This window comes from Periophthalmus magnuspinnatus, chromosome 9 (genome assembly GCF_009829125.3).
Source record: "Periophthalmus magnuspinnatus isolate fPerMag1 chromosome 9, fPerMag1.2.pri, whole genome shotgun sequence".
In the NCBI taxonomy this organism is placed as follows: domain Eukaryota; kingdom Metazoa; phylum Chordata; class Actinopteri; order Gobiiformes; family Gobiidae; genus Periophthalmus; species Periophthalmus magnuspinnatus.
In genome coordinates, this window is record NC_047134.1 from 2,456,322 (window position 1) to 2,472,253 (window position 15,932).

The following is a 15,932-nucleotide window of genomic DNA, read 5'->3' on the forward strand; positions in this document are numbered from 1 at the left end:
AGCTTCAAAACATGTTAGATTTCAAACTGATTTCAACTGCAGACATGTGCTCTAAAATGTTATATAGCCCCAAGTCAACAATAACAATAAATTATATTAACAACGACATCAATGACAACAACATTTACATCAACAACAACATCAGCAACATTTACATCAACAACATTTACGTCAACAACAACAATGACGTCAATGACATTTACATCAACAACATCCCCAGAAGAACCAGAAGACATCACAAATCTACTTTTTCAAAAATCCAGCCAAGAAAACCACAGTTTCAACATGAAACCAGTGTAATGTAGGCTGGTCTTTACCGGTAGGATGTGGGACAGAAGACAGCAGTACAGGTGTATTCTACAAGTTTTATTTCTTTTTCCATCAATGATCAAAGTGCACCATGCATTGAGCAATGGAGGTTTGAGGAGCAGCGTCTCCTCCAGCAGCAGAACATGGTGTGTTGGTATCAGGCGCCTTTTATACTGTCCCACTGACTGGACAACACTATTGTTAATGAATAGGAATGTTTAAAGAAAACATTAGCTCTTTAAAACTCTTAAACCTCCATAAAGCCAAATAAACCCATAAACCAAATTAACTTTATACATATATTACACATAAATCCTAAAAACAAACCCCAAATGTATTTAAAACCCATGAACCCTTTAAAATGCCCAACGTGCCTCTCTTCATACACCTTCATCGCCTTGGTCTTTTTAAGGGAGCTCGTTTCCCCAGGGACCTCTTTAATACCTGGACACAAGGAGACAGGAGGTAAGTTAAAGATTCTTAAACCACCGTTCACTAAAAACACTGCAAATTACACAAGACTAATGAAAAGGCAAAGGGCACAGATTATGTCTGTGTAACTTGGACAATGATGTACAGGACAGGGGAAATTTTATTCATTTTTATTCAGAAACAAGAGTTTCTCAACAGTTTTGGTTTTAAACCATTTCCTTTTTTTGACACGACCCTCCGGTCGCACAGAAGATGCCGGTGTGCACAAAAAGGCAAGTGCAAGTTTGTATAAATTTGGACAGAGTGGTTTTCTCCTCTCCCAGGACTCCGGAGGATTTTCCAATGACACTGCAGGTGTCGGCTTTACCATTTCCTCCTGAAGGTTTTGCTCCTGCATTTTCATTAGGGGGACAACTTTGGAGACAGACACATTTTCCTCGGCCGACAGCTCTACAGTGGCATCATAAACTAACGCTGCTCCTACTGGCTCCCTTAGCTCCACCAAACGTTGCAGCATCAGATATGTGCTGTTCCATCTGGTCTCCACTTCTTGCATTAGCTTCATTTTTGCCATCCCCAGATGGAGCTGCACTTGTGTGAGCTTCACCTTTAAAGATACACATAAGTCGGCCATTAAATCACTGCAGCAGGAACACAAAGTATTAGTGTTATTAGAAACTGGAATAAAGGGAATGACCGCACCTCAGCAGTGGTGCTGCTTCTAAAGGAACTAACCCACTTCCTCGCTTTGGCCCGGATGCCAGAGAGCACAGGGTTCTGGTCAAGTGCCTTCTTCACGATCAGATTTAGTTTGTGTGCGACGCAAATATGGTGCCGAAGCTTCAGCTCTCACACACACAACCATATTGTGAGCTCCATCAGTGACCGTACATGTCACCTTATTAGTGATTCCACATTCCTCCACCAGGGAGCCTTTCACACAAGCTCTATTTTCAGCAGTGTGTGACTGGGACAAGGCCTGCACTCCCAATAGCACTGAGCTGAGCCCCATTTTCTCACCCACAAAATGGCAGGTTACAGCCAGGTAGGCATCTATGTTGATGGATGTCCACATGTCAGAAGTCAGGCTAACAACAGCCACCTTTTCAACTTTAGCCTTAGCCTTCTCCTTTGCTGACTCGTACTTGGCCTCCACCATGGCCTCAATTTGTCTGAAGTGTGAGACATACAGTTAAGTACTCATTTGTTTGATGCATGCTCCCATACACACCTGCCTTGTAGGGAGAACATCATCCAGTTTGGACACAAATGCCCTGAATCCAACATCTTCCACAAAACTGAAACCTGTGTCCTTCAGTATCATGGAGACAAGGGCTTCATCCAGCTCCTGTTTCTGGTGGTTGGTTAAAAGACAATAAATACAGTGTTACTCGTCTTTATTTGCACAATAAACAAAAGTAAACATGGAAAAACTGTGATAGTGTATTTGTAATATTGTTATGACTTACCTTGGCTAGTTGAAGCTCTAGTTTCCTCCTTATTCTCATGCAAGCCCTTAGCATGGAGGAGGGGTTGTTATTGTACCTCAACTCCTTGGAACACAATAAATACCTCATCTTTGAATAAAATAAGAAACCATGAAACATAGTTGTTGATAAGCAAACCTAATGCGTCTGTAATGATGTTAGATTTAGCTGACCTTGTTAGGAGATATCAGGTCAAAGTGTTCCCACACGGGGGAAAACCTCCTCTTCCTCGCTGGCTCCATCCTATCACCTGTCCTACTCTCCTCACTCTCCTACATCTGATTATGATTTGGACCTTTACACTTTTCCTCTTGTTGGTTTATCGCTCCTTGGTCATGTCTTGTTTTCTCTGGTCTTTTCTTCTACACGTTTGTTGTGAGGACGACTTCTGCACAGATCAGCACTTTGCTTTCAGCTCGGATGCTCTAGATCGAGTAGATTAAAGGGCTCATATTACTCTATCATCTGATCTATGTTATAATGTTGTTTTCTCAAAAAGAAAACACTCTATTCCACCTTGTGATGTCATGTAGTAATCCAGGAAGTGCTCCACTGTGTTTTTAAAAAACACACCTTCACTAGAGTCATTTGGATAACTTCAGCTTTGGAACTGCAAATCTCTACTAAAGGTAAAAGGAGCTGTTCACTTGAAAACTACCACTTGATGACATCACAAGGTGGAACAGAGCATTTTGAGCTTTGGAGATGTTACAGACTAATAATACAGAGTTACTCAAACATGTGTGAATGAAACAAAACACAACTCCAGGTGTGTTTTTGAGGAGGGAACATTATGACTTACATCATAGATCCATTTTGTGTAATAAAGGACCTTTCATCACATCAACTTCAGAATTTGTTTTACTGCTATTGTGAGTTACCCAGTGACAGAACAAAGAACTTGCCTTGAATAGAGAAGAGAAACATAGAGCAGTGACAATAATAATAAGTCAATGAGAAAATGAAATGGTCCAAACGGAGAGATTGACCGTAGGGGTCATCTGTCCATAGACACACTGGACATCGCTCCTCACTCGTTTAGTTTAGTGTCTGTTTTAAAATATGAACATTCAAACACATATTTGAGTAAAAAAAAAAAATCTGATTATGGCGAGTTTAGTTTGAGCAAGAAAACCACAAATGAACTGATAAGTAAATGTTAAAAACAGGAAACTCTCAAACACGTCTCAGAGCTGGTCTAGTCCGGTTCAGTCCTGGTTTAGTCCTGGTTTAATCCTGGTTTAGTCCTGGTTTAGTCCTGGTTTAGTCCTGGTTTAGACCTGTTTAGTCCTGGTTTAGTTCTGTTCAGTGCTGTTTAGACCTGGTTTAGTCCTTGTTTAGTCCTGGTTTAGTCCTGGTTTAGACCTGTTTAGACCTAGTTCAGTCCTGGTTTGGTCCCGTTATGGCCCTCGGAGCACTGGTCCTGGTCTGGTTCTTCTACACTTTGGGTAAGTGAGACTTGTTTGTCTTTGATTTACTTATTTCCTAAAATATAAAAAGACATGGACAGTGTCATAAAGTGAAACGTACGAGGCACAAAAGAAACGGAGCAGAAAGAGCCGTCTGATGTGATCTGCCCCTTTTCTACACTAAACTTTAGCACGGACTGACACAATAACATTTCAAAGCATTTCATTTCCATCACACTCATTCTTTGCAAGCAGATATCTGGCCTTTTCTGCTTTTCAAACTTAATGAGCTGGTTTCATCAATGTTTAAATCTCATTATTGTTGTGGATCCTGGTGTTTGGGGTCAGGGGTCAGGCTTTGTTCCATAAGTTTGGTTCTGAATCTGTCTGAATGAGTGTGCTCCTTTTAGGCTGTAGTGACTTCTCTTAAAGAATCTTTGAATGTTTACGGGTGATACATGGCACTTAACTTTACACATGACTTTAGGAAACTCAAATCAACAATAGCATGACCTTTCAGTAGTGTCACTCTGACAAGTGCTGCATTAGCTGGCTCTCTTTTCTTCATGTGATACTTCTACTTTTACATGAGTATTTGTTTGCTCTGGTGACTGAACTTTTACTTAAGTAACAAGATGGAGTACTTCTTCCACCATTGTTTATTTGTCAAAGTGTTCTTTTGGCCCCACACTGCAACTACTTCAGTCTGACAGGAAGTGGCTCATGTGTGTCTGAAACTCTGTCTCAGCACTTGTCAAAATAAATGTACATTTGATTAATATTAAAGTGTTTCTAAACTCAAACACAGCTTGATCAGACAGGCCATAGTGAGCTTCCTGTTTCCATCACACTCATGAAACCAGCCTGTGGCTTTAAGGAGCACAACAGCCGCCATTTTGTGTGAAGCTCTGTGTCATGTGACCAACAAACACCATTTTGTGACATGACTTTTGTGTGTGCAGGGCTCATGGCAGAAGACAACAGCTCAGGTAAAGACACACACCAGGATAACCACTCTGCCACAGTAACACAGGGAGAACATGTACACTCCACTCAGATCAGGAGTCTAACCCACAACCTCCTGGTGAGAGGGAGCACACAGGATAACCGCTCTGACATAGTGTCTGTGTAATCCCTCAGTCTGGTCAGAGTGTGTCTTCAGTTCTGGACAGGTCACTGGTGGACACTTCCTTATATGTGTCTGAAGGGAGGACCTAACTGTTTTGGTGTAGTTAGCTCCTCCCTCCAGGGGTGTCCAAAGTATTTTCCACAGTGGGTCAAAGTGAATACACATTAGTGGGTGGAGGGTCAAACCTGATGACAGTTTGAACAGAAAAATGTTCTTCTATAAAGAAATGACATTGACTTGAGGAAATAGACAGGACTGTTCTCATTCATCTCCTCACAGTCTTTTCAGTCCAAACTGAATCAAAACATATTATTCATAAAGTCTCAGAGTCTGCTTGTGGGCCAAATTAGAGCTGCATGAGGGCCAAGTTCAGCCCGCGGACCCCACTTTGGACATCTCTGCTCTAAAAGTTTTGCCCGGTTTGTCCATTTTTGTTTTACTCTTGTCATAATGGCAGGTGCGGGTGCGGACCAAGGAGTGCAGACTCGGAGCAGATTTACAGTGTTTATTTACAGTTTGTGCAGAAATAATAGTCAATAGTTCATTAATCACACACGGGGAGCAGGGAGCGGGAGGCAGGACCAGACGGGCGTAGTGCAGAGCAGGAACAGGAGAGCCTGGACCGGAACGAGGACAGGATCGGGACGAGACCAGGGCAAGCTGAGCAGGGGTAGTCCAGAGCGGGCACAGAGACAGCCAGGGCCGGAGTACGACAGGACCAGGAACGGGACCAGGAAGGACCGAGCAGGAGTAATCCAGAGAGTGGGAGCCAGGGCAGGAGACGGGAAGCAAGTCGGAGACCAAGACAGGACAGGAGGCGAAGGCAAAGGGTGGACTGTACCGGAGCTGGAGCGCAGAGTCAGGAGCAGGAACGAGCAGGAGAGCAGGAATCTGGGGAGGTAGCAAAATCCGGTAAGAGACAAGCAGGCAGGCAACAAAATACAAAACTGAGCTGGAACATTCACGTTAAACACGCGGATGATCTGGCACCGAGTGGCAGCAGGTGGAGGTGATTGCGCTGATCCGCTCCAGGTGCGCGCGGGAGGAGTTGGGAACTCCGCCTAGCTCCGGAATCAGACAGGTAGGGGAGGGGGAGAGCACACAGGGATACAGAAAGTGCAGGCATCATGACATCTCTGGGCTGAGTGGGGCTTTATTGCTCAGGTAAAGGGGTGTGGCCTAACTGCTCCAGTAAAGGGGCGGGGCTCACTCTGTCTCTTGTCTGTTCAGAGCCGCTCAGGCTGGAAGGAGGGGCCAGTCGCTGTGCTGGGACTGTGGAGCTGAGACACAGAGGAGAGTGGAGACGGGTGGAGCCCTTACGACCCTGGGACCTGGAGCACGCAGCTGCTGTGTGCAGAGACCTGGACTGTGGCTCTGCTGTTTATCGAGAAGAGAGACGTGATTTTCCACATAGTCCAGTGTGGCGGGTCTATTCTGACTGTGTGAAGAAGTCTGCAGTGAGAGAATGTGTCGATGAGTCATCCTCCTCTTCCTCGGGTATGGAGGTGAAGTGTTCAGGTAAAAGTCTGATCTCACATTTTTATGTTTCTCAGATGTTTTTTTCTCGTCTCTCTAATCACACACACACAGGACGACTACACCAGGTCAGAGTGATGATGTCACAGCCCTGTGTGTGTCCTATTGGCTCAGAGTGATGATGTCACACATGTGTGTCCACAGACTCGGTGCGTCTGGTCTCGGGGCCCAGTCTGTGCTCAGGATCAGTGCAGATCTGGGACCAGTCCTGGACCTGGGTCTGTGAAGGGGCCTTGGACCAGCAGGGGGCAGAGGTGCTGTGCAGGGAGCTGGGCTGTGGGGCTCCTTCTCTCCTCCAGGGGGCGCTCTCTCCTCTGAAGCAGAAGTTCCAGTGTGAGGGCCATGAGTCTGCTCTGATGGACTGTCCCCGCTCCGGCTCAGAGACCTGCTCCTCTGGAGCCGCTGTCAACCTCACCTGCTCAGGTAAAGGGGCGGGGCCTCACTGCTCAGGTAAAGGGGCGGGGACTGACTGCTCAGGTAAAGGGGCGGGGCTTCACTGCTGAGGTAAAGGGGTGGGGCCTCTGCTCAGGTAAAGGGGCGGGGCCTCACTACACAGGTAATGGTGCGGGGCCTCACTTTTACTCTTGTCTGTTCAGAGCCGCTCAGGCTGGTGGGAGGGGCCACACACACACACAAACACACACACATAATTATCTGAGCACACTCAGTCATCGGTGAGGAGGGGGGTGGAGTCAGAGGTGTCACGGCGCCCTCTACTGGACGGGACCTTCTTATTATAACCAAAGCATTGAGTGGTTCATAATGTCAGACTTTAGACCTACTACAGTTTAAATTCAAATGGGTCATGTTCACGTTGTTAGGCGTGTTCTATCAAATGACGACTGGATTCGATCAGTTCAAATCTCAAAAGTTTATTCCCCTGACAGTTACAATCTAATACAGCACCCGGGGCCAAATGATCTATCCCTCAAATGTGCAGCAGGCTCTGTCTGTCTTTCCCTGGCCCCAAAGACAAAAATGTAACATGCAACATGAATATGCAAATATTGTTGAGAAGGTAGACGCCTTGATCCCTCCTTCCGGCCTCGTTCACCTCTCCGGGCTGCACCGGTCTGTTTTTCGGCCTTGAGTCTACTCCGGCAGCCTTATCTCTGTAAAGGAGTGTCTACACAAACCCAACAGTTTCCCATAATTCATATCACACAATGTTGCCTTTAAAGAGAGACTGTTATAATGAGTGAATAGTTAGTGAGTGTTAAACAACCTTCAAAAGGATACAGCATTCAAAGAATATATGCATTCAGTATAAAAATGGTGGTTACATGATAATATGGATTTATGAATTATGTTTTGATATGATATATGAATTATATAATGCATCTAAGCTTTTTTCAAACTAATATGCATTCAATATTTTGATATATGTATATGTGATGCAACTAAGAAACTTTATTACTTAGCATAGCCTTCAACGTTTAGGATTTGATGATGTAATTTCATTCATTCATTCATTTATTTCGAGCAGATTAGAAGAAAACTCCCTGTCTTCCATTAGAACATAAATTAAACGCACACTTGAAAAAAGAAGTGCATACACTGTATAAAAAGACACATATACTTTTCTTCTCACTGTCAGACATGACATCAGACTAAACTTTTCCTGTTTTAGGACATTTCTATTTGCTAAATGCCAGAATAATGAGAGGACTTTTTAGACACTTTTTCATCACTTTCTTCAAAGTCAGAAGTTTACATACAGTAACATTACTATGACTTTAAACAATTTGTGAAAACCAGATGATGATGTCATGTCTTTGGAAGCTTCTCATTGGTTTATTGACACCATCTGAGTTCATTAGAGACACACCTGTGGATGTATTTGACGCACACCTGAAACACTCTGCCTCTTTGTGTAACATCATGGAAAAGTCAAAAGAAATCAGCCAAGATATCAGGAAGAGAATTATGGACTTGCACAAGTCTGGTTCATCCTTGGTGCAATTTCCAGATGCCTGAAGGTGCCACGTTCATCTGTTCAAACAATTATACACAAGTATAAAGACCATGGGGATGTCCAACCATCAGAGCCTCAGGAAGGAGACGGGTTCTGTCCCAGAGATGAACCAAAAGATCAACACAAGAACAAAAGCCCAGAACTTTGTGAAGATGCTGCTGAAGCTGTAAGAGTGTGTCATTATCCACAGTGAAACGAGGACTGTACCGACATGAGCTGATTGTTACGTTTGAAGGGAAAAGGGGGAAGCTAAGCTAGAGAAGTCTGTTCTAGTCTGTTGAATTTTTGCAAAAGCTTTGAGCTCTGTGTTCAGAGGCTGAGCGGCCGGTAGGAGGAGCAGTCAGTCGGTGGCTTGCCCTTTTTTGAGTAAAAGAGAAATAATCACCACATTGGTGCTGTCATTGAAAGACCCTTTGATTATAGAATAGTTAATCATGTCTAGAAGTAACAGGCCAAGCTGAGTCCAGAAGGAAACATACAGCTCTGGTGACATTCCATCCATCCCCAGTGATTTAACTTTATTCATAGAATGAATGGCTTTACTTAATCCCTCCAAAGTTGCAGGTGTTTCTAAAGCACTGGCAGATTCAGGTGGCATTTTAGGTAAATTAACAGAGCTTAAGAAATCACTACATGCTTTTGTATTGTGTGTTACTTCAGATGTATATAATTTACTGTAGAAATCTGTTACTTTTTTCAGGATCTGAGGTGATGGTTCCTCCACTGGTGGCTATGGCAGAAATATTTGCCAGTTGTTCATTGTTGTTAATGAGTTTCTTACATAAATTCGAAGTGAATATTTTTCCTGTGTAAAAAATGTATATGTAGTAAAGCCAGGTAAATGGGACCAAATAGTGCAGTACTCTGGAAAGGTTTACAGTGTTTATTTACAATTAGTGAATAAAAGTACAATAGTGCGGGTTGATCTGGCAGGGAGCAGGAGGCTGGGTGCGGGCGGCAAAACGGGGCTGACAGGGCAGACAGCGCCGGGGCGGGGAGCAGAGTGTGAGCTGGGGTCCGGGAACGGGGAGTGCTGAGATAGGGCAAACAGAGCCAAGACGGAGAGCAGGGTGCGTAGCAGGGTCCAGAGACGTAGGATGCCGGGAACAAGAGGAGACAAGACAATACCAGGACTGGAACGAAGCTGGGAGCACAGGAGCCGGGGGGAACCAGGAAATGGGATCTGAAGAGCAGCATACAAAAATCCAATGAGCAAGGTAACAGCAAGTAAATACAAAAATAACTAGAACAAGCTAGGTAGTCACGTTGACACGCGGACGATCTGGCACCGAGTGTCTGGTCCTGGCTCCTCCTATCCACGGCAGGTGGCGTTGATTGCGCTGATGAGCTGTAGGTGCGCGCGGGAGGAGCCAAGGCTCAGCCCAGCTCTGGCTCAGTCAGGAGGGGGAGGGAAAGAACAGGGTAGAAGGCAAGACAAGGACCGGGAAAGTGACAGTATAATGCTTTGGTGCTTTTGAGGGGAATTCAAGCCAGAGAGAACATTAATTCTCTCCATCTAAAGTCTCGTCTTTAGGGCCGCAACCTTTGTGCAAAAGAAAGAAGAACAAACCTGGACCTCCCAACCCAAAAAAACAAAAAAAGCACACAAACCCTCAAATCCCCCGAACCCAAATAAATAAACACTAAGCCCACCCAGATACTCTCAAAGGCCAAGCTTAGTCCAAACTTCTGCTCCACAAATGTTGAACCTTCTCTTTGGGACAGTTTTAGAAAAAATACTGTAATCTTACTTTACATTTTCTCTCACTTCAGGTCCTCCCTCCTCTCCTCCTCCTCCCTCCTCTCCTCCTCCCTCCTCTCCTCCTCCTCCCTCCTCTCCTCCTCCCTCCTCTCCCTCTCTGTGGATGCTGTGGCTAGTGCGCCCTCTGCTGGTGTCCAGTCCGTACGCCGTGTGCACTGTGCTGCTGGTGCTGATCTACAGGGAGCAGCGTCGCACAGGTAACCCCACAGTCTGAGATGTTCTGACCTAAACTAAAGAATGAACCCACACCAGGTCCTCCAGGTCCTCCAAGCGCTGGGACAACAGCCTTTTTGGTGCAGTTTTTGGATCTCCACTGAGGGGAGGAGCCTGTGTTCTGCTCACATCATCTACATTTATCAGGGAATAGAAACACATTTGTCACCACGGGATTATTGCGCGTTAGACAGACACACTGGGCCCAGCGCCTCATCCTAAAGACACATGACACTAGAACATATTTATATCTGTATTTTACGTTTCACTCATTGTTATAAGCAAATGAACAGGATGTGAGCATGAGCCTCGGCTCCACTAACTCTGACTCCAATTCACTTTCTACGTAAAAATCATGGCCCCTCTCTCTGTAACTGCTGTTATCAGGCTCGTTTTTTGTTTCACTCACAGCACACAGGCTAATACACGGGCTAACACACGGGCTAACACACAGGCTAACAGACAGGCTAACACACAGGCTAACACGCAGGCTAATACACAGGCTAAGATACAGGCTAATACACAGGCTAACACACAGACTGACACACAGGCTAATACATAGGCTAACACACAGGCTAACACACAGGCTACATTTTTGAATTTGTAAGTACAGAGCAGGGGGCGGGGATAGGGGGTAGGTGAAAACAGACTCTACTGAGCACTCAAGCCTCAGTTGCAGGACAAATTCAAACATAAATCATTCTAAATAAAAGCTCAAATGTTTTCCCCCTGCTGGGTAAAAGAGGTATTACACAAACACAGGTTTCAGGTCACTGGGGGGCAGTGTGGAGCAGAGAGGGGCTGTGGGAGGGCATCTGAACACAACCCCAGTTTGGGCTAATTGCTTGTCTTGACTCCGTCCACAGGAAGTCCACACCTCGTTTCCATGCATGACATCACCCCTGAGGTCACCACCGAGCACAGCTTCTGAGCCAATCACAGCTCTGCTTTCATCTTCCAAATGAGTCTGACATTTCAGTTAGAACTTAAGGAGTATGTGTATACGATGTTCTCTCGCTATATTGCGGTTCACCTTTCACGGTCTCGCTGTTTCACAGATTTTCTTGGTGTAGTTTTGCATGCTTTTTTACAGTATTGTGGAATTTCAAAATAGTAAAATCCTTAAAAATATAAAATCAACAAGTTGTCTTGAATCAAAAAGTCTGGTTTACTGAATCAATTGTCCCTAATAGAGTCGTCTCGCCCTCAGCTCAAATGTAAATACATACAGTGTGTTTATACCATCAAAACAATCATACCAGTTTAGTCTCATCAAAGGGGCTGGAGGTCACTAGACGCACAAGAAATACACACAGACATGACAACAGACGCTATTACGAAGCTTAGGTCAAAAACATCCATAACAAATACAGATTTAAGGTAAAGAAAGACATAACAGTGTATGAGCGTGCATTGTGTTGTGCATCCTGATTGGCTGTTGAACTGTAGAGAAAAATGTGAGAAAATGTTAATGCCTGTGTGATGTGTGTGGTGAGGGGTTTTACAGCCAAAAACATATAGAATAATTGTTAAAAATAAGGGTGACTACTTCATGGATTTTGCCTATTGCGGGTTATTTTTAGAACGTGACCCCACGATAAACGAGGGACCACTGTAAAATGTAGCTTTGTTAAGATTCACTTTTTAAATGTCCTGCACCTGCTTGTTTACACATATTTTAATAAAATGTGACTTATAAGCCGCTCTTGAGTTCTGTCTATATCTAATTATAAACCCTTTTATTTTAGGAAATGCATTGTTAGCATGCTAACTCACCTGCTCTCAAGTCACTAAATTAAAATCCCTCCTGTTTGAATCTCAATGGTATTTCTGTAAAAGGACGATTCACAAAAATCCTGACAAAAACAGGTAGAGTCCTGACAGAGACAGAAGTCTTGATAAAGACAGGTAGAGTCTTGAAAGAGACAAATGTCCAAATGTCCTGATAAAGACAGGTAGAGTCTTGAAAGAGACAAATGTCCAAATGTCCCGATAAAGACAGGTAGAGTCCTGACAGAGACAAAAGTTATGACAAAGACGAATAAAAACATACCAAAAATCATAGCACTGACAAATAACAATGTATAAACACGCCTACTGTCAGCAGACAGTTGGTGCCATCTACTGACAGTGTGTGGAATGAGCTTTTGCCCATAATAACAATTAACCTTGGTCACCTTGGCAAAGATGAAACCTTTGTCCTTGAAACCTTTGGTCTGACTCAGCATGTCAGCGAGCCACAACAGAGGACACACTCTGGACCTGCTCATCACAAAAGGAGTAAATATTTCAAATGTCAATGTGGTGGATGTTGCTCTGTCTGATCATTTCTGTGTCTTCTTGGACCTGTCTGTTATTCCCAAACCAGCGGCTGGTCCTGCAGTTGTTTGAAGGAGACACATAAATGATAACACAGGTGCACTGTTCATGGAAATGTTACACTTTGAAAATGCCTCATGTTCTAATCTTGATGATTTGTTGAACTCTGTGACTTCAAGAGTTTTGAATGTTCTGGACACCATTGCCCTGATGAAGGTTAAAATGGTTAAAGATAAACAGATAAACAGGGCACAGAAAAGGGAGTGCTGGAGGGCCGAAAGGGAATGGCGCAAGTCAAAGCTCCAGGTTCATTATGAGATTTACAGAGAAAAGATGTATATGTACAACCACAGTTTATGCAGAACAAGGGAGAGGTATTTTTCTGACATTATTGGAAGTTGTAGTAACAACTCTCGTGTCGTGGCGTGTTTGCAACAGTAAACAGATTAACAAACCCTCCAGCTCCACTGACGTTAGAACTAATTTCTACATCTAAGTGCAATGAGTTTGCAGTGTTCTTTAATGACAAGGTTCAGGGCATTAAAAATGCAAATAACAACTCAGCAGCCACTTAGACACTTAAAGCTGACTCACTTTGCACCTGTAACTGACAAAACTGTCCAAGAGATCGTCACCAGTCTAAGTTCATCTACATGAACATCTCCTTTGATGTTTTCCAATCAGGTTTTAGACCCACCACAGCACTGAGACTGCTCTTATCAAGGTGACAAATGGCATCCGCCTGAACACTGATGCAAAGTCTCAGTCTTGATCCTGTTAGATCTGAGTTCTGTCTTTGACACTGTGGATCATGGGATCCTCTTACAGAGACTAGGGGACTGGGAGGGCATCTGTGGTACAGCACTAAACTGGTTCAATCTAGTCCTATCTAGAAAACAGAGAGTACTTTGAAAATGGAAAATGTGTCTCAGATAAAATGTCCCTGACCTGTGGGGTACCCCAGGGGTCAATCCTGGGACCCCTGCTGTTCAATCTCTACATGCTGCCGTTAGGCCAGTTAATACGCAGCAATAATGTGTCACAACTCTGCAGATGACACTCAGATCTATGTCTCACTGCAGCAGGTGAATATGGACCAGTGGATTCACTGCATCAACAGATCAGTGTGTGGAGGAAAAACAACTTTCTTCTGCTAAACTCAGACAAGACTGAAGTCATCGTCTTTGGCCACAGAAACATAGAGAAAGTGTCACCTCCAGTCTCTCTCTCTAAAACCTTCAAATCAGGCTAGAAATCTAGGGGTAATCATGGACTCAGACTTGAACTTTAACAGCCACATCAAATCAATAACATCTGCAGCTTTTTACCACCTAAAAAACATTGCAAAAATCAAAGGAATACTGTCAAAGCCAGACTTAGAGAGACTTATCCATGCATTTGTCTCCAGTAGGTTAGACGACTGTAACGTCCTGCTCACTGGCCTCTCCAAACGAGCCTTAAGACAGAACAGAACATCCAGAACACTGCTGCTCGGGTCCTGACTAGAACCAGGAAGTACGAGCACATCTGTCCTGTGCTCAGGTCTCTGGCTCCTGTGGCTCAGAGACTTTAAAGCAGCTCAGATTGTGAACAAGTCTCTACATGGACCAGCACCAAAGAACATCTCCCACATGTTAGTGCCACATGAACCATCTCACACTCTGAGGACTTCAGGGACCGGCCTCCTGCTGGTCCAGAGTCAGGACTAAACATGGAGAATCAGTGTTTCAGTTTTATGCAGCTAAAACTTTGAACATTCTTCCTGAAGATGTGAGACAGGCCTCTACTTTGACAATGTTTAAATCCAGGCTCAAAACAGTTCTGTTTATCTGTGAATATGACTGAAAGGTTTTTATTCTGCCTCTTCTGTTTAAATGTTGATTTTATGATGATTATTTGTGATTATTTATGTTTTGATTTGTGTGATTTTAATGTCTTTCTTATTCTGTAAAGCACTTTGAATTACTTTGTGTATGAATTGTGCTACACAAATAAACTTTGCCTTGCCACAGTTACAGTTTTTCAGTGAGTCACTCTCACCTTTAGTTGAACAGGACGACACTCTCGTTGATCACAGGCTTCGGAAAATGTGCTCTTTAAATCCATTTTGTATTTTATTTAATATTATAAAGAGGTTTTGTGCTGTGTTGATTATGTAAATAATAATTATATTTTGACTAACTACATTTTAAAAATGCAAATGATGTAGCATGTAGTATTTTTCTGAAAAATGCCAATGTTGGACAGAAGTAGAAAATTTAAAGCGCTTAGGCATAGTTTTGAGGTATTTGTACTATAATAATAAATCTACTCCATTTTACAGTGGGTACTTTTTACTTCACTGTCTGTACTTTCTACTCCACTACATTTTTGAGTCGTCTCATAGTTTGAAGTGACTGAGGTGATTTTTTTCTAACACGTTCATGTTTGCATTTTGTCTGTTTTATTTGAGCAAACAAAAGTATATAAATAAAAATGATCAGGAAAATTAAAACATGATGAAATCAGCACGATTCTTTATCAAAATCACTACATTATGTGATACTTTTACTTTAGTTATTACTTTGCCCCTTTTCTCACTGCTGGCTGCTCCCTGCTCCACTATATTTTTGAGAAGTAGAAGTATCTATTTTATATTATTATTATTATTATTATTATTATTATTATTATTATTATTATTATTATTATTATTATTATTTTATTTTATTATTATTTTATTAATTTATTTATTTTTAATGTATTTATTTATTTAATTTTTTTTTGCATAGTTTGAATTGACTGAGGTTCAGTCACATCCTACTAAAGGTTTTGAGTTCAGGCCGTGGCGTCGACAAAACAAAATATATATCAATACAAATTATCTTGAAACTTAAGTAAATTCATATAAAAATCCCCATGTATAGAATCTGTGTGAAATATCACTCTATAGAAAGTACATTTTAAAGGGTACAGTTACTAGAAAGTACATTTTTTATGTTATCCTATATAATGCAATTGACTACTGTGAGCTTTAATGTGTGTTATAATGCTGCCAAATCTCAAAAACAGACCTGGAGTTGTGTTTTGTTTCATTCACACATTCACAGTTTGAGTAACATTTTATTATTAGTCTGTAACATCTCCAAAGCTCAAAATGCTCTGTTCCACCTTGTGATGTCATCAACTGGTAGTTTTCAAGTTAACATCTACTTTTACCTTTAGTTCAGTAGAAATAGGCAATTCCAGGGCTGAAATGACCCAAATGATTCTAGCGAAGGTGTGTTGAGTTTAAAAACACAGAGGAGCACTTCCTGTATTACCACATGATGACATCACAAGGTGGAACAGAGTGTTTTCAGTCTGAGAGAAAAACTCAGCCTAA

General features: G+C 42.8%; 1 protein-coding gene across 1 annotated transcript in view; it reads left to right on the top strand.

Annotated features, from left to right (window-relative positions):
- Positions 1-6,206: 6,206 nt before the first annotated feature.
- Positions 6,207-15,932, top strand: part of LOC129456504 (CD5 antigen-like) — a 48,875-nt gene continuing 39,149 nt past the window's right edge. The window contains exons 1-2 of the mRNA XM_055224003.1: positions 6,207-6,284; positions 6,447-6,725. Coding sequence (XP_055079978.1) covers positions 6,266-6,284; positions 6,447-6,725 — 298 coding nt within the window. The 5' untranslated portion in view covers positions 6,207-6,265. The remainder of the gene's footprint in view (positions 6,285-6,446; positions 6,726-15,932) is intronic.